The 24,187-nt window shown below is 37.1% G+C and overlaps 1 protein-coding gene across 9 annotated transcripts in view; it reads right to left on the bottom strand.

Annotated features, from left to right (window-relative positions):
* Nucleotides 1-1,507: 1,507 nt before the first annotated feature.
* The window catches only part of ZNF714 (zinc finger protein 714), a 44,558-nt gene continuing 21,878 nt past the window's right edge, over nucleotides 1,508-24,187 (bottom strand). For 3 of the 9 annotated variants that reach the window (XR_010110859.1, XR_010110860.1, XR_010110858.1), the window contains 2 exons: nucleotides 9,376-11,453; nucleotides 1,508-3,294 (listed from right to left, as the gene is read on the bottom strand). Coding sequence is in view for 5 of the 9 variants with exons in the window: in XM_063600060.1 (XP_063456130.1) it covers nucleotides 9,928-11,453; nucleotides 23,470-23,545 (1,602 nt within the window). In the remaining 4 variants the exon portion in view is untranslated. Of the gene's footprint in view, nucleotides 11,454-18,565; nucleotides 18,588-23,469; nucleotides 23,565-24,187 lie in introns of those variants that run through there. The other 6 variants (XM_063600062.1, XM_063600061.1, XM_063600063.1 and 3 more) reach the window with 5 other exon arrangements.

Here is a 24,187-nt window from a genome sequence, read left to right as displayed (position 1 = left end):
AATAATCCCCTGATGTTGTATTGTAGAAAATCTCTGTGTCTCTTTTCGTTTTATCTTCTCTAGGCACAGAGATCTTATCAGAATGTTTTTGGGTCAAAGTTCTGCTTTGGAAAATTTATGGGGTGATGTGTCCTCAGCCACCCTTTAGTTTTTTGCTGGTCCTGGGCTTAGTACTATCTGGGGATAAACCGAGATATCTGCCATGCTTATGTCAGCTTGAATGTCCGGTGGATATCAGCTTCTGGTTTATTTTCTCCCTTAGGATGACCTGAAGTATGGAGTGTATCCTTTCTAGGGAGCAAGTGGATACCCTGGGGCTAAGAGGAATCTTCTGGTGTACTCTAACTTTGAAAAGCTGTTAAAATTGCCTTCACCTAACCCAGCTTTCATTTCTTGGAGACAAATTGCTGGTCAGCCAATCAGATGCTGATAATGAGGGGAAAACACAGACATAATTTCTACCCCCTGGATAGAAATTATGTAAGGGGGCAGAAGAATAGTGAAATAAATATAGTAAAAGAAAAAGAGTAAAAAAAATTGGGCCAGATGTGGTGGCTCATGCCTGTAATCCCAGCACTTCGGGAGGCCAAGGCAGGCAGAGCACGAGGTCAGGAGATTGAGACCATCCTGGCTAACACAGTGAAACCCAGTCTCTACTAAAAATACAAAAAATTAGCCAGGTGTGGTGGTGGGCACCTGCAGTCCCAGCTACTCAGGAGGCTGAGGCAGGAGAATGGTGTGAATCTGGGAGGCAGAGCTTGCAGTGAGCCAAAATCACGCCACTGCACTCCAGCCTGGGCAACAGAGTGAGATCCGTCTCAAAGAAAGAAAAAAAAAAAGTGAAAAATTTGTGACCAAAAAAATAGTATTGGAACAGAAATTAAAAGAAATTAAAGAATGTGTAAGCAGAAACTCAGTTGTATGTAAGAAAAACCAATTCCTTCTGAGAAAGAGAAAGAGCTGGAGTCCTTTAAAAATTAATGGCCTGTTTTTCTGTGGCTAGCAAGGCTTATCTCTCCTCCTTTCCCAGGCATTTTGAAGACCCTGTTTCTCTAGCTGTGCAGCTGCAAGGTCACTAGATAGATAAACTCAAGTTGTAAAACATGTTTTTCCTTGGAAAGTAAAAAATTATGTAATGCATGTCACAATTAATTGAATAACTGTCTTTGTTTCTCGCTTCTGTAATATGCTTCTCCCTGCACAGATCTCCCCCTGCCGTCCCACAAAATGCTTAAAGGGTAACTTAACTCTTTGTTCAGGGCTCAGTCCTTTGGATGTTAATCCGACTAGGCCAGTGCACCTAAATAATAAATATCCTCCTCAACCTCATCAGTCTCTCTGATTTCTTATCAATCCTGCTACAGTATCCCAAAAGACAAGCAACAAAAACAACAACAAACTGACTCCAGTGAGACGGTGTAAAAGCTTGCAAAGTAAAATGCACCACTGCATTCCAGCCTGGGCGATAGACTGAGACTCCATTTGAAACAACAACAACAACAAACAATAAATAAACAAACAAAATTTATTAAACTTTCAAAATACAAAAACATCATCAAAAAGTCATAGCATTTCTATACATTAGTAACTATCTCAAAATGAAATTCAAAAAAATTCCATCTACCTAACTATAGTTTGAAGTAAATTTAACCAAAAAGTTGAAACACCTTATATTCTACTCTAAAGAACATTATACAAATTAAGTAACACATAAATGGAATAATATTACTCATTCATGAACTGGCATTTTTAATAGTTAAATATTTGTATTACACAAAATGATCTGCAGATATAATGCAACCTCTATCAAAATACCAGTGACATACTTCATAGACATTTTTAAAAAGCATATCTAAAATTCATATGGTACCACAAAACACCCTAAATAGCCAAAGCAATCAAGACAAAAGAAGGTATCACCCTGACTTTGAAATACACTACAAAACTGTGGTAACCAAAACAGTATGTCACTTGAATAAAAACAGAGATATAGGCCACTGGAGCAGAAGAAAAAGAGAGCAGAAATATATCAGTGTATTTACAGCTAACTGATTTTAAATACAGGTGACTTTTTTTTTTAAGGGAAATAACAGTATCTTCAATAAATGATGTTTAGAAAACTTTATGTCCACATGCAGAGAAAAAAAAGTGAGACCCTCATCTCACACCATATGTAAAAATAAACTCAAAATAAATTAGCCACTTAAATGTAAGGCCTAAAACTCTTAAACTACTACTACCAAAAAATAGAGTGAAAGCCCCATAACATTGGTCTGGGCAGCAAGTTTTTTGATTTAACCTAAATATCCCAGGACACAAAAGGAAGAACAAGTCAGTCAGATCACTTCAAATTAAAAAGCTGCTGCACAGAATCTGATACAATGAACAGAATGTGACAACTAAAAAAAGGGAGAAAATATTTGCAAATTATACATGTGACAAAGGGTTAATATCAAAAAAATATAAAAAACTCAAATGACAATACAACAAAAATAAGTAACTATTAAAAATAAGTAGCTGAAATAAGTATTTTTCAAGAAAATACATACATAATGGCCAACTGATATATTTAAAAATGCTCAATGTCAATTATCACAAAAAGGCAAGCCAAAAAAGAAAAAACAAAACTAGGAGATATCAACTCATTCCTGTTAGAATGACTCTTATTAAAAAGAAAAAGTGTTGGTAAAGATGTGAAGAAAAGGGAAGGCTTGCGCACTGTTGGTTTGGAATGTAAATGAAGACAGCCATTATGAAAAACAAAATAGAGATTTCTCAAAAAACTTAAACTACCATGTCATAACAGCAATTGCACTACTGGATATATATCCAAAACAAATAAAATCAGAATGAAGAAACATTTGCAATTCTGTTTGTAGCACTTTTCACAATAGCCAAAATACAGAATAAACAGTTTAACATCTAATGAGTAAATGAAGACAATGTGGTAGATATACACAACAGAATATTATTTTTAAAATAAGAAAATTTCTTTTCTCTTGAGACCGAGTCTCACTCTGTTACCCAGGCTGGAGTGCAGTGGCACAATCTCAGTTCACTGCAACCTCTGCATCCCTGGCTCAAGGGATTCTCATGCCTCAGCCTCTGGAGTAGCTGGGATTACAGGCATGCACTACCATGCCCATGCCCAGCTGAGATTTTTTTTTTTTTTTTTTGTAGAGACGGGGATTTTCCATGTTGACCAGGCTGGTCTCAAATTCCTGGGCTCAAGCAATCCACCTGCCCTGGCTTCCCACAGTGCTGGGATTACAGGTGTAAGACACCACACCTGGCCTTAAAAAAAAAAAAAAAGAAAAAAATTATATTATTTTAAATTACATGGATTAAGCTGGAGGACATATTAGTTGGGATAGGCCAGGCACAGAAAGATTAATATTTCATGATTTCACCTATACATGGATTCCAAAAATCTTAATCCCATTGATGTATAGAGTAAAATGGTGACCATCAGATGCCAAGGTATTTAGAAGAAATGGGGGTTTGGAAAGTCTGTCAAATAATAAGTAATTATAGTCAATAGGAGAAATAAGTTCAAGAGATTTATTGTACAACATGGTGACTATAGTTCATAATAATGTATTTGGATTTTTGAAAAATGATAAGACAATGTCACGTGGTCTCACCACAAAAATGTTAACTATGTGAGGTATTAATTACCTAGAAATAATAACAATGTATATATACTTCAAAATACGTTCTACAGAAAAAGCACACATTTTGTCAAGTTGGAAGAAAATATTTTTAAGACATAAAAGAATAACAATGTGTCAAATACTGTGTCTTTGTGATTATTTTGGCTAAATAGTATGAAAATACATAGTTTGGGGACTATTGTCATTTAATTTTTTAATCATAATCATAGGAACTCTGATATTTAACAGCATGTTCAAAATATTATGTTCTACAGAAAAAGTACACATTTTTATCTGTCAAGAGAAAATATTTTCAAAATGTTATAGAATAAGAATGTGTCAAATACTGTATCTTTGTGGTAATCTTGGCTAAATAGTATCAAAAATATGTATTTTGGGGCTATTATTGTCATTTGTCAGTCATAACCATAGGAACTCTGATATTTAGCAGCATGGTTTGGACCCAGCACATTGCATGGGAGGAGCCAAGGTACTTTAGGATTTTTACTTTAAGCTTGGGGCACCTGGAGTTTCTGGTACTGGTGGTAATGGTATGAAAGCCACTAAAGGGGCAGGTGTTGCTTATGGTCCCATGACTGGCCAGTCTGTGAACACAGTAAACTAGTTTGCATGCAAAATAACAGAATGTTTTAATCCAAAACTTGTCATGATCTCCAAATGTTTTTCAGAGAAAATGACCCAGGAGTTGGCTACAGCTTGGTGACTAAAAATAAAAACCGCAGACTAAACTTCTCCCACTAAAAGAAAAAATATAAAAAATAAGAGAAATTTCTCCAAATTGTAAAATCAATATAGAAAAGACATATTTTTCTAAATTTTAAATTCAGAGGTCATTTTATTATTTTGCAATCTTTACCACCACACTTAAAAGATTCTGCACGGAAATGTAAATTGTGCTGTAATTATATCATAGAAAATTAAATTCGTGGCCGGGCACTGTGGCTCATGCCTGTAATCCCACCACTTTGGGAGGTCGAGGCGGGCGGATCACGAGGTCAGGAGATTGAGACCATCCTGGCTAACATGGTGAAATCCCGTCTCTACTAAAAATACAAAAAAATTAGACGGGTGCGGTAGCGGGCGCCTGTAGTCCCAGCTACTCGGGAGGCTGAGGCGGGAGAATGGCGTGAACCCGGAAGGCGGAGCTTGCAGTGAGCCAAGATCACACCACTGCACTCCAGCCTGGGAGACAGAGCAAGACTCTGTCTCTAAAAAATAAAAAGTAAAAATAAAAAAAGAAAATTAAATTCGTTTACTATTAACTCTCTTAAAAATTTAATTTCCATATTTTCAAGCAAGTTTTATATTTGCCACACTTTGTATAAGAATCTAATAAGATTTTTCTTTTAAAAACAAAGAAAGGCAATGCTAATTTAATCCTCTTGCCTGTGGACAGTGTGCGCCTTTAATCTTTTTTTTTTTTTTTTTTTTTTTTTTTGAGACAGAGTTTTGCTCTTGTCCAGGCTGGAGTGCAATGGCGCAATTTCGGCTCACTGCAACCTCTGCCTCCTGGGTTCAAGCGATTCTCCTGCATCAGCCTCCCGAGTAGCTGGGATTACAGGCATGCGCCACCACACCTGGCTAATTTTGTATTTGTAGTAGACACGGGGTTTCACCATGTTGGTCAGGCTGGTCTCAAACTCCTGAGCTCAAGTGATCCACTTGCCTCGGCCTCCCAAAGTGCTGGGATTAGAGGCGTGAGCCACCACACCTGGCTTTTATCTTAATTAACTAATCTGAATGTTATATTGATAAGCGAACTCACCAGTTAAAATCCATTTTTAAGTGCACTAAAAATAGAATTTTGTCATCAAAATCTACAAAGTACCAGGTGAAATGAAATGGCGTGAAGAGAACAGTGAGAAAACTGTAGCTATAACTCAGAAAAAGAAGGGCTGTGATGCATACATAGTTGGAAAATACATACGAGAAACAAATCTGAAGAGAAGTAGAAAATAAAAGAAGCAGAATTTATTTTTTTTTTTATGAGTCTCGCTCTGTCACCCAGGCTGTAGTGCAATGGCACAATCTCGGCTCACCACAATCTTCGCCTCCCGGGTTCAAGCAATTCTCCTGCCTCAGCCTCCTGAGTAGCTGGGCTACAGGTGGATGCCACCACAATCAGCTAATTTTTGTAGTTTATTAGTAGAGACCGGATTTCACCAGGCTGGTCTGAAACTCCTAACCTCAGGTGATCCATCTGCCTCGGCCAGAATTTCTCTTTAAATTCAGCAAGATTCAGTTTTATAGTCTGGAAAAAATGTCCACTCCATATGAAGAATCAATCTTATTTCTTCACCATTGATATTTTTCATTTCTGACTTGAAATTACAAACTAACTCCAGCAGGAATATTTGTGAATTATTATGGAGCATCGATTACACAGTAAGAACTGTAATGTATGTTTGCTACATTTATATATAAAAACATCCTCATGACTTATGAAGCCCCCCAGTACTTACCTGAACAAATTGACTCAATAAATAAATATACTTATGTCAATTATAAAAAGTGAAAGGAACAATCACTAAAGAAAAGAAAACTTATATATTGTTCTCCCCTTAAAAGAACAAAATGGAGTGCTCTCACTAAATAAAATGTAACTTAATACACTACTTTTGGAATTACATCTAAAAATTATTTTGTGTGCACTAAATTTCATAAAAATTCTTATAATCACAGACCAGCTCATATAATGAATACTTCCTAAACCATAAAACAAAAAAATATGTAAGAAACAAAAAAAGTATGGGTCTAGCATGAGTACCAGGCAAGTATATACAGAGAATTTGCATGAAAAGGTTCAGAACTGTAAGTCATGGATTGTACAGTAATAAATTCAATACAAAGCACAAAGTACACATTTGCTTTCAGCATTTTTTAAGGTTTTTAGTTTTATAGTAGCCACCTTATTAAAATGATTATTCCCATATTGTTCTTTTCTGAAAATAGGTACAAACTCATACTCACACACACACACTTATTCCATAATTTTCTTACACTTAAAGTTTGTCTTTAGACTAATACATATTTAACTCTATGTGAATCAAAAAGTCTGCATGTTTGCAGGCAGACAGGCCACATGTTCAAAGAAAAATATATAACAATTTGGAAAAAATATTAAGAGTTTAGAAATGAATTTTATTTATACTCATATATAATTTGTATTATGACCATAAAAATAACTCTATAGTAAATAACAATTGTACATTTTAAAATTTAAAAAAAGTGGCCAGGCACGGTGGCTCATGCCTGTAATCCCAGCACTTTGGGAGGTCAAGGCAGGCAGATCATGAGGTCAGGAGATCGAGACCAGATCACGAGGTCAGGAGATTGAGACCATCCTGGCTAACATGGTGAAACCCCATCTCTACTAAAAATACAAAAAATTAGCCGGGCATGGTGGTGGGCGCCTGTAGTCCTAGCTACTTGGGAGGCTGAGGCAGGAAAATGGCGTGAACCCGGGAAGTGGAGCTTGCAGTGAGCCGAGATTGCACACTCCAGCCTGGGCGACAGAGCGAGACTCCGTCTCAACAACAACAAGAATAACAACAACAACAAAATTTTAAAAAGTGTAGGTTTGGATTGTTTGTAAAACAAAGGAGAAATGCTATGGGTGAAGGATGCCTCACTTAACCCTGATGCTATTATTATATATTGTATTCCTGTACTAAAATATGCCATATAAGTGCATAAATATATACTCATATTATGTACCCACCAAAATTAAATTTAAATGATTAAAAACAAAATAAAAATTTAACCTACAGAAACAATATTCTTTAACTTATTTGCGGTTTAAAGCCACTGGCAAAAAAAATTACTAGAGATGTTAATCCATTATGTTACTAAATAGTATATCGTTACCATCTTTTACCTATACCCTTGAGTAAGGTGGAACAGGGTAAAGTTTGTGGTATAATAATGCTTCATTGAATGCACAATAGTATTTAACATGTTAAAAATGTTAAACTATTAACTTCACACAATCTAAAATTTTAAAAATGTACTGCATCTTATATAAAAGTACAATTAGTATAATATACTAAATTTTAAATAAAATTAAATGTTTTTTCATAATGCAGAATATTACTCTGAACACCAACCTCATGCACCACTCAATATTATAAGTTAACCCCAAAGAACCTCTCCACTTACATTTTCATTATGCATCTTACATTCTAATGTTTTTACTTTTCAATAGAAAAGATCACAAATAATGCCCACCTAATAAAAAAGAATCTCTTGCCAGGAGCAGTGGCTCATGCCTGTGTAATCCCAGCACCTTTGGAGGCCAAGGTGGGTGGATCACAAGGTGAGGAGTTTGAGACCAGCCTGGCCAACATGATGAAATCCTGTCTGTACTAGAAACATAAAAATTAGCTGGGTGTGGTGATATGCGCCTGTAATCCCAGCTACTCAGGAGGCTGAGGCAGGAGAATCGCTTGAAACTGGAAATTGAAGGTTGCAGTGAGCCGAGATCACGCCACTGCGCTCCAGCCTGGACGAAAGAGCAAAACTCCGTCTCAAAAAAACAGAACAAAACAAAGAAAGAATCTTTCATATCTTTGATACAGCAATAATTGATCCCATGCTTTCACATGTGAATCCAATAGGAATGAAGAAACGGCAGGAATTTCAGAGTTGAATGACATCATTATTCACTTTTCAAAAAATCTGTAATATTTTTCAAGAAATAAAGTATACTTTGAATGTAATTATAACTGCAAAAAACCTTCTGATCCTCTTAAAGTTATATACAAATAATTTTTCTACCAACTTTAATTTTCTATACTCAGCCCTCTGATTTAGTATATCTGATGTTGTCAGTGCCTTATGTATTTCTACCATAAATTCTGATATTTACACAGACTTACTTATGGATTAAATTTTTTTTAACTTTTACTGCATCTGCAAAAATATATTCTAGTATGAACTCTGTTTTCTAAGCTGTAGTTTTTGAAAAAGTGTTTTTCCAAATTTACTACATTTGCATGATTTTTCTTCAATATAAATTCCCTGATATTGAACAAAGTGTGAAAGTGCTTCAGAGTTTTTCCTCTACAAAAAATGTCTACAATAAGATCTGTGATACAAGTAAAGGCACTACTACCCACTTTATATTTGTAACATTCATCTTCAAAATAAATATTCTTCACTGTAAAGTTCATATTTTCTTTTTTTTCACTTTTTAGATGGAGTCTTGCTCTGTGGCCCAGGCTAGAGTGCAATCTCAGCTCACTGCAACCTCTCCCTCCCCAAGTTCAAGTGATTCTCCTGCCTCAGCCTCTTGAGTAGCTGGGATTACAGGCACCACCACCGCAACCGGCTAATTGTTGTATTTTTAGTAGAGATGGGGTTTCACCATCTTGGATAGGCTGGTCTCAAACTCCTGACCTCATGATCCACCTGCCTTGGCCTACCAAAGTGCTGGGATTATAGGCCTGAGCCACCACGCCTGGTCAAAAGCTTGTATTTTCTGAAAGGTCTTTTGACAGTAATTGTACTTATAATGCTTTTATTAAGTATGAACTATCTGGTGTTGAGATATGAACATATATTAATGGCTTTTTCAGTCTTTATATTTGTATAATTTATCTCAAGTACAAATGCTTTCCTGTGCAATAAGGTGTGAGCACTGGTTAAGTTTTGCCACATTGTTCACACATGTAGGTGTTTTCTCCAGTACGAATTATCTTACCTACAATCAAGTGTGACAACCATTTAAAGGCTTTGTCTCATTCTTCAGATTTCTAAGATTTCTCACCAATATAATTTCTTTTATGGTTAGAAAAGTTTGAGGTGTTGTCAAAAGCATTGCCAGATCTTTCTGGTTTGCAGAGTTTCTTTCCAGTATAAATCATGTTATGTCTGTTAAGAATTGAGGGCTTGTTAAAGGCTTTGCCATGTTTTTCACCCTCGTAGGGTTTCTGTACAGTATGAATTTTTAATGCCTAGTAAGAGTTGAAGACTGGTTAAAGGCTTTGCCATATTCTTCACATTTGTAGAATTTCTCTCCAGTATAAATTATTTTCTTAAAAAGGTTCGAGGACTGGTTGAAAGCACTGGCAGATTCTTCACAATTGTAGGGTTTCTTTCCAGTATGAATTTTCTTTTCTTTTTTTTTTTTTTTTGAGACAGAGTCTTGCCTTGTGGCTCAGGCTGGAGTAGAATGGCGCGATCTCGGCTCACGGCAACCTCTGCCTCCCAGGTTCAAATGATTCTCCTGCCTCTGCCTCCGAAGTAGCTGGGATTACAGGCGCCTGCCACCACACCCAGCAAATTTTTGTATTTTTAGTAGAGATGGGGTTTTACCATGTTGGCCAGGCTGGTCTTGAACTCCTGACCTCGTGATCTGCTCACCTAGTCCTCTCAAAGTGTTGGGATTACAGGCATGAGCCACCATGCCCTGCTGAATTTTCCTATGTTTAGTAAGAGTTGAGGATTGGTTAAAAGCTTTACCACAGTCTTCACATTTGTAAGATTTCTCTCCAGTATGAATTATGTTATGTTTAGTAAGGTTTGAGGATCGGTTGAAAGCTTTGCCACATTCTTCACATTTGTAGGGTTTCTCTCCAGTGTGAATTCTCTTATGTGTAGTAAGGTTTGAGGATCGGTTAAAAGCTTTGCCACATTCTTCACATTTGTAGAGTTTCTCTCCAGTATGAATTATCTTATGTTTGGTAAGGTTTGAGGATTGGTTAAAAGCTTTGCCACATTCTTCACATTTGTAAGGTTTCTCTCCAGTATGAATTATCTTATGTATAGTAAGTTTTGAGGAGTGGTTAAAGGCTTTGCCACATTCTTCACATTTGTAGGGTTTCTCTCCAGTATGAATCATCTTATGTGTAGTAAGGTGTGAAGACACATTAAAGGCTTTGCCACATTCTTCACATTTGTAGGGTTTCTCTCCAGTATGAATTCTTTTATGTTTTGTAAGGGTTGAGGACCAGTTAAAGCCTTTGCCACATTCTTCACATTTGTAAGATTTCTCTCCAGAATGAATTATCTTATGTTTAGTAAGGTATGAGAATCGGTTAAAAGCTTTGTCACATTCTTCACATTTGTAGGGTTTTTCTTTAACATGAATGAACTTATGTGTAGTAAGGGCTGAAGGGTGGTTAAAAGCTTTACCACATTCTTCACATTTGAAGGGCTTCTCTCCAGTATGAATTACCTTATGTGTAGTAAGGTGTGAAGAATGGTAGAAGGCTTTGCCACATTCTTCACATCTGTAGGGTTTCTCTCCAGTATGAATCATCTTATGTGTAGTAAGGGTTGAGGAGTGCTTAAAAGCTTTGCCACATTCTTCACATTTGAAGGGTTTCTCTCCAGTATGAACTCTCTTGTGTCTAGTAAGGGTTGAGAACCGCTTAAACACTTTGTCACATTCTTCACATTGGTAAGAATTCTCTCTAATATGAATTCTTTTATGTTGATGTAGGTGTAAAAGCATGCAAAATGATTCATCACATTTTTTACATTTGAAAGGTTTCTCTCCAGTATGTCTTGTCTTGTGTCTATTTGAATTGAAAATTTTATGAAAGACTTTTATATATTTATCACATGGAAATATTTTGCTCTGGGTAGTTGTCAAACACTGGTTTAGTTCATTATAACCTTTTTTGTACACCTTACACTCAACCACATTTGCGGAGCCTTTTCTTAACTGTAAATTCTCATGTTCACATTTGCCATGTCTTCTCAGTATCACTTGTTGAAAAGAATCTTTTATGTCTTGCTCTGGCCAAAGGTCTCTGATAAAAGAAGAACACATAGCTGAAAGAAATAAAAACAACAAATTATTCAACTTACTAGACTCTGATAAACATACTTTACAAATCTAACCTGTATTATACAAACTACATAAGCAAGATGGCATAATAAAATACCACAGGCCCTAAATCCTTCATAGACATATAAATGTAATAAAAGCATACTGACCAAAATACATAAGGAAAACTTATAAATAAGCATGTAAAGTTCCCCAGGTGAGTACACAGATGAGTACACAGGAATGCAAAGACACAGAAGAAAAAGAAAAGTCCATTACCTTTGCCCAACACAGTTCTTCCTACTCAACAATATAACATACTGCCTTTCAAAGTAAATTGCTAACTTTTGGTTTCTTTTTTAATAAACAAGTAAAATACTGGCACATACATCTGTATTACTTGCTTCTAGGGGCCTTTCCAGAAACTGGTCTCCCGTAACATAAAGTGCTGAAAAAAATGGTGGTATATTTTGGAGTTATAGTTTGGGTCTTGAGACCAAAGGTAATTGTTACAGCAGCAGAGAGACTGCAGTACAACAGACAGAAAACAGAGCAAATGGTTACTGATTAAGATGAAGCAGAAATAAACTCCTTTAACTAAAAAGTAAACACAAAATTTTAGACAAGATACATTCTAAGAACATGTTTGAGAGTCTACCAGGATCTCTAACCAAGATAATTGTTTTCAGACTATGCCAGGAGAAAGCTACATGATAAAAACTGTGTCAGGTAGCTTTATTTAATGTCTAAATTTTAATCAAAGATTACAATGAATACAAAATAGGGCAAAATGGTTCTATCAAAAATATTATAAAATTTTCAGAAACCATAAAAAAGATGTATATATTAATTTTAAAAATTAAAAATAAATTGAATACTCAATGAGTAAAATAGGAATACAGAGAACTATAGAAAACCAGAAAAAACTGATAAGAAAAAAATATTTAAAATATCCAAAAAACAGAAATTGTAAAGGTAAAAAATATCAAAAGAAAATATAACTCAAAAATTCTGAAAGAAAAAATATTGTCAAAATGAAGAAGCTCAACAAACAATTAGGATACACACAAAGATATTTATAACAAACACATATATAAGCACAATTTCAAAAACCACAGACAAGAAGAGAATGGAGCTGCAAGATAAAAATGGCATGTCATTTACAAGCACAATCTTATAAGATAGTCAGTGAACTGTCAACAAAAGCTTTGCAGGCCGGAAGGAAACTGTGATATAGTCAAAGTCCTAAAAAAAATAGCTATCAAGTGAGAATAATACCAGTCCTGCCCAATAAAAAGAAAAAAACCTTCAAAAATAACCAAATTCTGAAAAAATATATTGGCACTTCATATGCCCTAAACATAAAAGATGCTGAAAGCAGTTGCTTCTACTGAAAATAATACGATTAAATAAAGTAATTTTATAAATAATAATTTTATCATATAAAATACATTATTTTCTAGGGAAAAATGCACATACACAAAAATGGAATTTCTTAGCATTATAATAATGGCACAAAAAACATTTTTAATTATTCTCTAAAATTTGAAAGGTAAAAGAATAGAAATCATTATAAACATTTGTTAATGATATACAACATAAAATATATGATTAGCAACATCAATGACAAATTTGAGGGCAGATATAATGAGAAAAAATTTATGAATCCAGCTGAAGTTCATTTTTTACCAGATTAAAATACACTGTTTTATCTTTTAGAGGTATTATGTAATTCCCAATATACCACCAAGAATATATCTGAATAGATACACGAAACAAAATAAGAAAGAAGTAAAAGCATATCAAGATAAGTATAAAAAAGACACAGAGACAGAAAAAGAGAAAATGAGGAACAAAGATACAAGAATCAAATAAAACAATAAAATAACACTACTAAGTCTTTGTAACTGGAGAAAAATAAAATTCTTTTCAGAGAAGCAAATGCTGAAGGAATACATGACCACCAGGCCTGCCTTGCTAGATAGAGCTATTAAGGAAGCACTAAATATGGGAAGAAAAAAACCATTACCAGCCATTGCAAAAACACACTGAAGTACAAAGATGAATGATGCTATAAAACAACTACATCAACGACTCTGCAAAATAAGCAGCTAGCACCACTTGGATAGAATCAAAATCAAACATAACAATATTAGCCTTAAATGTAATAGGCTGAATGCCTCAATTGAAAGACATAGAAGGGCAAACTGGATAAAGAGTCACGACCCATTTGTGTACTGTATTCAAGAGACCCATTTCGCATGAAAAGACAAATGTAGGCTCAAATTAAAGAATGGAGGAAAATTACAAAGCAAATAAAAGCAGGAAAAAAAGCAGGGGTTGCTTTTTTTTTTTTTTTTTTTTTTTTTTTGAGATGGAGTCTTGCTCTGTCACCTAGGTTGGAGTGCGGTGGTGCGATCTCAGCTCACTGCAAGCTCCATCTCCTGGGTTCATGTCATTCTCCCGCCTCAGCCTCCCAAGTAGCTGGGACTACAGGCGCCCGCCACCACACCTGGCTAATTTTTTGTATTTTTAGTAGAGACGAGGTTTCACTGTGTTAGCCAGGATGGTCCTGATCTCCTGACCTTGTGATCTGTCCACCTTGGCCTCCCAAAGTGCTGGGATTACAGGCGTGAGCCACCGAGCCCAGCCTTCAATCATAGTTTCTGACAAAACAAACTTCAAACCAACAAAGATCAAAAAAGACAAAGAAGTGCGTTACATAATGGTAAAGAGATCAATTCAAGGAGCACCCAGATTCATAAAACACATTCTTAGAGAACTATAAAGAGACTTAGACTTCCACATAATAATAGTGAGAGTCTTTAACACCCCACTGTTAATATTAGACAGATCATTGAGACAGAAAAGTAACAAGGCTTGAACTCAGCTGTGGGTCAAGTGGACCTGACAGATATCTACAGAACTCTCCAGCCACAAACAACACAATACACATTCTTCTAAGTTCCACATGGCACTTACTCTAAAATTGATCATATGGCTGGGCATGGTGGCTCACGCTTGTAACCCTAGCACTTTGGGAGGCCAAGGTGGGTGGATTGCCTGAACTCAAGAGTTCAAATCCAGCCTGGGGAACACAGAGAAACCCCGTCTCTACTAAAAATACAAAAAAAATTAGCCAGGCGTGGCAGTATGTGCCTGTAATCCCAGCTACTCAGGAGGCTGAGACAGGAGAATCGCTTGAACCTGGGAGGTGGAGGTTACAGTGAGCCAAGATTGTGCCATTGCACTCCAGCCTGGGTGACAGAGCGAGACTCGGTCTCAAAAAAAAAAAGAAAAAAGAAAAGAAAAAAATTGTAACATAATTGGAAGTAAAACACTTCTCAGCAAATGCAAAAGAACTGAAATCATAACATGCCACTGCACCCCAGCCTGGGTGACAGTGTAACACTCTGTCTCAAACAAACAAACAAACAAACAAAAACAAAACAAAAAAACTCACGAGTAAGAAACTCACTCAAAACCACACAACTACATGGAAATTGAGCAACCTGCTACTGAATGACTTCTGGCTAAATAATAAAATTAAATCAGAGGCTGGCATCCACAGCCACACCCTTCTGACCGTGCCCAATCTCGGAAGCTAAGCAGGGTCGGGCCTTGCTGGGACTTGGAGGGGAGACCACCTGGGAATACCGGGTGCTGTAGGCTTTGGCTGGGCATGGTGGCTCACACCTGTAATCCCAGCACTTTGGGAGGCCGAGGTAGGCAGATCACCTGAGGTCAGGAGTTCGAGACAAGCCTGGCAAACATGGTGAACATGGCAAACATGGGTGCTGGTAATCCCAGCTACTTGGGAGGCTGAGGCAGGAGAATCACTTGAATCTGGGAGGCAGAGGTTGCAGTGAGCCGAGATTGCGCCACTGCAATCCAGCCTGAGCGGCAAGAGAAGAACTCCGTCTCAAAAAAAAAAAAAAATCAGAAATCAAAAAACTATTTGAAACCAATGAGAATGAAGAGACAATGTACCAGAATCTCTGGCATACAGCTAAAGCAGTGTTCATGGGGAAATTTATAGCACTAAATACCCAAATGAAAAAGCCAGAAAGATCTCAAATGGACACCCTAACATCACAACTAAAAGAACGAGAAAACCAAGAGCAAACAAACCTTAAAGCTAGCAGAAGACAAGAAATAACCAGATTCAGACTGGAAGTGAAGGACACAGAGACACAAAAAAACCCTTCAAAAAAAAAAAATCAATGAATCCAGGAGCTGTTTTTTTGACAAAATTAATAAAATAGACACTAGCTATAAAGAGAGATGAATGAAATAGACAATAAAAAATGATAAAGGGGATATCACCACTGACCCCATAGAAATAAAAACAACTTTCAGAAAACACTATAAACACCTCTGTGCACAAAAACTGGAAAATCTAGAAGAAATGGATAAACTCCTGGACATATCCATCCTTTCAAGTCTGAACAGGAAGAAGCTGAATCCCTGAATAGACCCATAACAAGTTCTGACATTGAGGTGGTAACAAATAGCCAATAGCCTACCAACCATAAAAAGTCCAGGGCCAGATGAATTTATAGCTAAATTCTACCAGAGGTACAAAGAGTACCATTTCTTCTGAAACTATTCCAAATGATAGAAAAGGAGGGGCCTCTCCTTAACTCATTCTATGAGGCCAGCATCATCCTGATATCAAGACCTGGCAGAGATATAACAAAAACAAACAAACAAAAAAACAAACCTTCAAGCCAATATCCCTGATAAACATTAATACAAACATTCTCAATAAAATACTTGCAGACTGAATCTAGCAACACATTAAAAAGCTTATCCACCACAATCAAGTCAGCTTTATTCCTGGGATGCAAGGCTAGTTCAACATACAAAAATCGATAAACATAATTCATCACATAAACAGATTTAAAGACAAAAACCACACGATTATCTCAATAGATGCAGAAAAGGCCTTCGATCACATTCAACATCCCTTCATGTTAAAAACTCTCAATAAACTAGGTATTCATGGAACATACATCAAAATAGTAAGAACTATCTATGACAAACCCACAGCCAATATCATACTAAAAGGGCAAAAACTGGAAGCATTCCCCTTGAAAACTAGCACTAGACAAGAATGCCCTCTTACCACTCCTATTTAAGATAGTATTGGAAGTTCCGGCCAGCGAAATCAGGCAAGAGAAATAAATAAGCAGTATTCAATTAGGAAGTCAAACTTCTGTCTGCAGAAGCTTGCAGACGACATGTTTGCAGACAACATGATCCTAGATCTAGAAAGCCCCATTGTCTCAGCCCAAAAGCTTCTTCATCTAATAAGCAACTTCAGCAAAGTCTCAGGATACAAAATCAATGTGCAAACATCACAAGCATTTCAATACACCAACCATAAACAAGCAGACAGCCAAATCATGAATAAACTCCCATTCACAACTGCTACAAAGAGAATAAAGTACCAAGGAATACAGCTAACAAGGGAAGTGATAGACCTCTTCAAGGAGAACTACAAACCGCTGCACAAGAAAATCAGAGAGGACACAAACAACAAGACAGAAAGAATCAATATTGTAAAAATGGCCATACTGCTCAAAGTAATTTATAGATTCCATGCTATTCTGACTAAACTACTACTGATATTCTTCACAGAATTAGAAAAAAACTATTTTAAAATTCATATGAAACCCCAAAAGACCCCATATAGCCAAGAGAATCCTAAGCAAAAAGAACAAAGCTGGAGGCATCATGATATCCAACTTCAAACTATACTACAAGGCTATAGTAACCAAAGCTGCCTGGTACTGTTATAAAAACAGACACATAGACCAATGGAACAGAATAGAGAACTCAGAAATCTAAGACTGCATATCTACAACCATCTGATCTTTGAAAAACCTGACAAAAACAAGAAATGGGAAAAGGATTCCCTTTTAATAAATGGTGCTGGGAGAACTAGCTAGCCATAGGCAGAAAACTGAAACTGGACCCCCTTTCTTACACTTATACAAAAATTAACTCAAGATGAATTGAAAACTTAAATTTGAAACCCAAAACTACAAGAACCCTAAAATAAAATTTAGGCAATACCATTCAGGACATAGGCATGGGCAAAGATTTCATGATGAAAGCGTCAAAAGCAATTGCAACAAAAGCAAACATTGACAAATGGTATCTAATTAAAGAGCTTCTGCACAGCAAAATAAATTATCAGAGTGAACAGACAATCTACAGAATGGGAGAACATTTTTGCAATCTATCCATCTGACAAAGGTTAATATCCAGAGTCTACAAAGAACTTAAACAAATTTACAAGAATAAAACAAACAACCTCATTAAAAAGTAAGCAAAGAACAAGAAGAAACACGTCTCAAAAGAAGACATTTATGTGGCCAATAAAACATGAAAAAAAGCTCAACATCAGTGATCATTAAACAAATGCAAATCAAAACTACAATGAGATACCATTTCATGCCATCAAAATGGTGATTACTAAAAAGCCAAGAAACAACAGATGTTGGTGAGGCTATGGAGAAATAGAAATGCTTTTATACTTTTGGTGGGAATGTAAATTAGTTCAACCATTGTGAAAGCCAGTATGGCGATTCCTCAAAGACCTAGAACCAGATATACTATTGGACCCAACGATCCCATTATACTGGGTATATACCAAAGGAATATAAATCATTCTACTGTAAAGATACATGGATGTGTATCTTCACTGCAGCACAATTCACAATAGCAAAGACATGGCATCAACCCAAATGCCCATCTATGACAGACTGGATAAAGAAAACGTGGTACATATGCACCATAGACTACTATGCAGCCATAAAAAAGGAACAAGATCATGTACTTTGCAAAGACAGAGATGGAGCTGGAAGCCATTATTTTCAGCAAACTAACACAGGAACAGAAAACCAAACGCGACATGTTCTCACTTATAAGTGGAAACTGAACAATAAGAACACATGGACATATGGAGGGAAACAACACACACTGGGGCCTGTTGCAGGGGAGGGAGAGAATCAGGATAAATAGCTAATGCATGCAGGGCTTATCACCGAGGTGAGGGGTTAATAAGTGCAGCAAACCACCATGGCACACATTTACTTATGTAACAAACCTTCACATCCTGCACATGTATCCTGAAATAAAATTAAATTACATTAAATTAAATTAAAAAAAACAACAATGAAACTGGTAATAGTAACTTTATATCTTTAAGCAGTCATTTTAAATAAAAATTAATTAAACTACTTATTTAAAAAATGTAATCTCAGAACTTTTGGAGGTTGAGGAATCTGATCACTTTAACTCAGGAGTTTGAGACCAACCTAGACAACAGGGCAAAAAATTGTATCTACAGAAAAAGGTACAAAAAACTATCTGGGCTTGGGATGGCAAATATTTGCAACCCAGCTACTCAAGAAGCTGAAATGAGATCATCTGAGTTTGGAAGGTTGAGGCTGCAGGGAGTCATGATCATGCCACTGCAAACCAGCCCGGTTGACAGAGTGAGACTTTATCTCAAAAATAAATAAATTTATAAAAAGAAAAAAATAAGATGGCTTAGTGGCTTAAGTTAAAAAGCATACAATTTGCTGTCTATAAGAGACTCATTTTAGCATTAAGTCAAATAGGTTGAAAGTAACAGAATGGAAAAAAACTATATTCCATGCAAATAGTAACCACAATTGGGTGAGGTGGTAATAATTATATTGGATGTATTTTAAGTCAAGTACTAGCATAGGACAAACACAGTATTACATAATGGTCAAATGGGTCAATTTACCAGGAATCTATAACTATCATATCTATTTATATGTATATGTGTCTGTATACATAACATGAGGTTTCCAAAATATACAAAGCAAATTTTGGCAAAGGTGAAGCAAGAAATACATAGCAACATAATTGTAGAGATCAAGACATCATTTGCAATAATAAATAGAAAATTCAGATAAAAGATCAATAAGAAAACAGAAAACAGACATTATAGACTGTATTAACTATTTTGCATAAAGAGGAATACCTGAGTGTATAACTTATAAAGAAAGAAGGTTTATTTGGCTCACAGCTCAGCAGACTGTACAAGAAGGGTGTAACAGCATCTGCTTCTGGTGAGGGTCTCAGGAAACTTACAATCATGGTGGAAGACAAAGAGTAACTGGACATATCACATGGTAAGAGATGGCAAGCGTGAGGTGAAGGAGTCAGTTTCTTTAAATGAACCAGCTCTCATTTGAATTAATGGAGTGAAAACTTTCTCATGACCAGGATAGCACAAAGGCATTCAGGAAGAATTTGTCCCCATGACCCAAACACCTCCCACCAGGTTTCACATCTAACATTGAGGATTACATTGCAGCATGAGGTTTGCAGGACATAGACATCCAAACCATACCACAGACCGACTAGGCTTAACAGATAGGTACAAAACTTTTCAGTTAAAAGCAAGAAACAACACAATGTTCTTATTTGCACCTGATGTATTCTGTTAGGACACATAACAAGTCTTATTAAATACCGGCTGGATGTGTGGTTGGTACCTACAATCCCAATAATTTGGAAGATGAAGGTGGGAGGATCACTTGGGATCAGAAGATTGACACCAGCCTGAGTAACACAGTGAGACCCTGTCTAGTGAGACCCATTACTACAAATAACCAAAAAAATTAGCGAGGCATGGTAGTGCATGTCTGTAGTCTCAGCTACATAGGAGGCTGAGGTGGAAAGATCGCTTGAGTCAAGGAGGCTGAGGTTGCAGTGAGTCAAATTTATGTCAATGTACTCCAGCATGGGTGATAAATATGATCCTGTCTCAAAACGACAATAAATAAGAAGACCAAAATCATACACTTTGTTTTCTGACCAAAACTGAATAAAACTAGAAATTAAAAAGTAAAACTGGCAAATCCAAGAATATCTAAAAATAAAACACATGGGTTGAGTACGGTGGCTCATGCCTCCAATACTAGCATTTAGGAAGGCTGGGCAGGAAGATTGCTTGAGCTCAGAGGTTCAAAACTAGCATGGACAACATAAGAAAACCCTGTTTCTAAAACAAATAAAATAAAAATAAAAGACACTCTTCAACGTATTTTTGTTCAATGGTCAATAAAATTAATTTTGTTAAGATGTCAATACAAACTACAGTGGGAAACAAATTCAATATAAGCTCTTTAAAAATCCCAAAAGTACAGTTTCATTATAGAAATCTTGTCTATGGCTGGGTGTGGTGGCTTACACCTGCAATCCCAGCATCTTGGGAGGCCAAGGCGGGCGGATCACCTGAGGTCAGGAGTTCAAGACCAGCCTGACCAACACGGAGAAACCCCATCTCTACTAAACATACAAAATTAGCCAGGCGTGGTGGCACATGCCTGTAATCCCAGCTACTCCGGAGGCTGAGGCAGGAGAATTGCTTGAACCCGGGAGGCGGAGGTTGCGGTAAGCCGAGATTGCGCCATTGTACTCCAGCCTGGGCAACAAGAGCGAAATTCCGTCTCAAAAAAAAAAAAGAAAGAAAACTTGTCTAAAATTTAAAAATTTGATTTGGAACTATAACCAGCCAAACGCCCAGGAAAAAGAACAAAGAGGCATTATACTTCCAAATTTTAAAACATATTAAAAGCTAAAATAAGCCAGGTACCGTGGCTCATGTCTGTAAGCCCAGCACTTTGGGAGGCTGAGGTGGGTGGATCACGAGGTCAGGGAATCGAGACCATCCTTGCCAACATGGCGAAATCCCGTCTCTACTAAGAATACAAAAATTAGCGGGGTGTGGCAGCGTGTGCCTGTAATCCCAGCCACTTAGGAGCTGGAGGCAGGATAATCGCTTGAACCCGGGAGGCAGAGGTGCAGTGAGCCGAGATCGCACCACTGCACTCCAGCCTGGTGACAGAGCTAGACTCCATCTCAAAACATACATACATACATACATAAATAAGCTAAAATAACGAAAACAGTATGGTACTGACACAAAGGCAGATAAACAGATGAAAGAAAAGAGTGGAGAGCCCAGAAATGAAGCCTTCTGTATATGATTACATGATCTTCCACAAGGTTGCCATGAGCACACAACAGAGAAGAGATAATCTTTTCAAAAAATAATGCCATAAACTGGATAATAACACTGATAAAGTTGAATCATTTCCTTGAACCATATACAAAAAATATTTGTTTGTTTGTTTTTTTTTTTTTAGACGGAGTCTTGCTCTGTCACCCAGGCTGGAGTGCAGTGGCACGATCTTGGCTCACTACAACATCCGCCTCCCAGGTTCAAGTGATTCTCCTGACTCAGCCTCCTGAGTAGCTGGGATTACAGGCGCCTGCCACCACGCCCAGCTAATTTTTGTATTTTTAGTAGAGATGGGGTCTCACCATGTTGGTCAGGCTGGTCTCAAACTCCCGACCTCATGATCTGCCCGCCTCGGCCTCCCAAAGTGCTGGGATTACAAGGGTGAGACACCGTGCCCGGCCCGATTTTATTTTATTTATTTATTTATTTTTGGAGTGACGGAGTCTCACTCTATTGCCCAGACTGGAGTGCAGGGGTGCGACCTCGGCTCACTGAAATCTCCGCCTCCCAGATTCAAGTGATTCTCCTGCCTCAGGTTCCCAAGTAGGTGGGACTACAGGCACATGCCACAATGTCCAGCTAAGTTTTGTATTTTTTAGTAGAGATGGGGTTTCACTATATGTTGGCCACTCTGGTCTCAACCTCCTGACCCTCACGTGACCCTCCCACCTTAGCCTCCCAACATGCTGGAATTACAGGCATATGCCACCGCGCCCGGCCTATTTATTTTTTTTGAGATGGAGTCTCATTCTGTCACCAAGGCTGGAGTGCAGTGGCATGATCTCGGCTCACTGCAACTTATACCTTCCGGGTTCAAACAATTCTCCTGCCTCAGCCTCCCGAGTAGCTGGGACTACAGGCATGCACTAGCACGCCCGGCTAATTTTTGTATTTTTAGTGGAGACGGGCTTTTACCATGTTGGCCAGGCTGGTCTCCAACTCCTGACCTCAAGTGATTCACCTGCCTCCATCTCCCAAAGTGCTGAGATTATAGGCATGAGCCACTGCGCCTGGCCAAAAAATATTTCAAATAAAATGCTTAGACATAAAAAGAAAAAACAGAAAAACAAAAAAACAAAAAACTAGCGAATCTCTTAGAAAAAAAACTTGACATGGGTCTTGGCACCATTTCCTAAGATACGACATTAAATGCATATGCAACAAAGGAAAGAACAGAAATATTTAACTACACTATACTTCAGAATTTCTGCACATTAAAAAAAATTCAATAGACTGAAAATGTCATCTAGGAAGTGGGTGAAAATATATGGAACTCACAAGTGAAAGTAGTTAATATTCAGAGTATATGAACAACTCTTAAAACTGAACAATAAAGTTGAATAACTTTATTTAGAAATGAAAAAGTAAGGCCAGGCCCGGTGGCTCACGCAGGTAATCCCAGCACTTTGAGAGGCCGAGGCGGGTGAATCACAAGGTCAGGAGTTCAAGACTGGCCTGACCAAGATGGTGAAACTCTACTAAAAATACAAAAGTCAGCCAGGCATGGTGGTAGGCACCTATAGCTACTGAGAAGGCTGAGGCAGGCTGAGGCAGGCTGAGGCAGGAGAATCACTTAAACCCAGGAGGCAGAGTTTGCAGTGAGCCAAGATCACACGATTGCACCCCAGTCTGGGAGACAGAGTGAGACTCTGTCTCAAAAAAAAAAAAAAAAAAAGAAAGAAATGAAAAAATAATTTTCATCAAAAAATATACCCAAATGGGATAAAACATTTGAAAAGAAAAGCAGAATTAATGATTTGCAGAGAAACATATAAAAATAAAAATGAGGCCAGGCGCTCACCTCACGACTGTAATCCCAGCACTTTGGGAGGCCGAGTCAGGTAGGATCACCTGAAGTTAGGAGTTCAAGACCAGCCTGGCCAACATGGTGAAAACCCCCGTTTCTACTAAAAATACAAAAACTAGCCAGGCATGATGGCAGGTACCTGTAATCTCAGCTACTCGGGAGGCTGAGGCAGGAGAATTGTTGGAATCCAGGAGGCAGAGGTTGCAGTGAGCCATTGCACCATTGTACTCCAGCCTGGGTGATAACAGTAAGACTTCATCACAATAAATAAATAAATATATAAATAAACAAAATGAAAAAACAAAATTGCCTCACACTCATTACAATGGCCACTATACCTTTTGTTAAAACACCAAATCTGTTGATGATGCAATGAAAATAAAACTATGTTGACTGTTGGTAGAAAACAAGATGCAACCATTATTTTAAATGTTATAAATTCTTCTTAATTAAAAATGGAATTATCATCAAATACAGCAATCTCACTTATGAATATATTTCCAAAATATGAAGCACAGGGCCTGGAACACAAATTTGAACATCCATGTTTATTGTACCAGTATTCACAAAAGCCAAAAGGCAGAAGCAACCCAGTTGTCTCTTAATTTACAAACACATAAAAAATGTAACATATACATCCAATGAAATATCACAGAAATCAAAGATTATCAAATATTATCATAATTAAATCAAATATAATCAAAGAAATCTTGTCACATTTTAAGATAAACTTTGAAAATATTATGTCATGGGAAATAAGCCCATAACAAAATGATAAAAACTGTATGATTCCACTATGTATATGAGATATCTTAAGCAGTCACACTCATAAAAACAAAGTGGAATGGTGTTTGTCA

The sequence above is a fragment of the Pan paniscus genome, chromosome 20 (genome assembly GCF_029289425.2).
Source record: "Pan paniscus chromosome 20, NHGRI_mPanPan1-v2.0_pri, whole genome shotgun sequence".
In the NCBI taxonomy this organism is placed as follows: Eukaryota; Metazoa; Chordata; class Mammalia; order Primates; family Hominidae; genus Pan; species Pan paniscus.
Note: the sequence above shows the minus strand (reverse complement) of the source record. Positions and strands in the feature narration are given on the sequence as shown.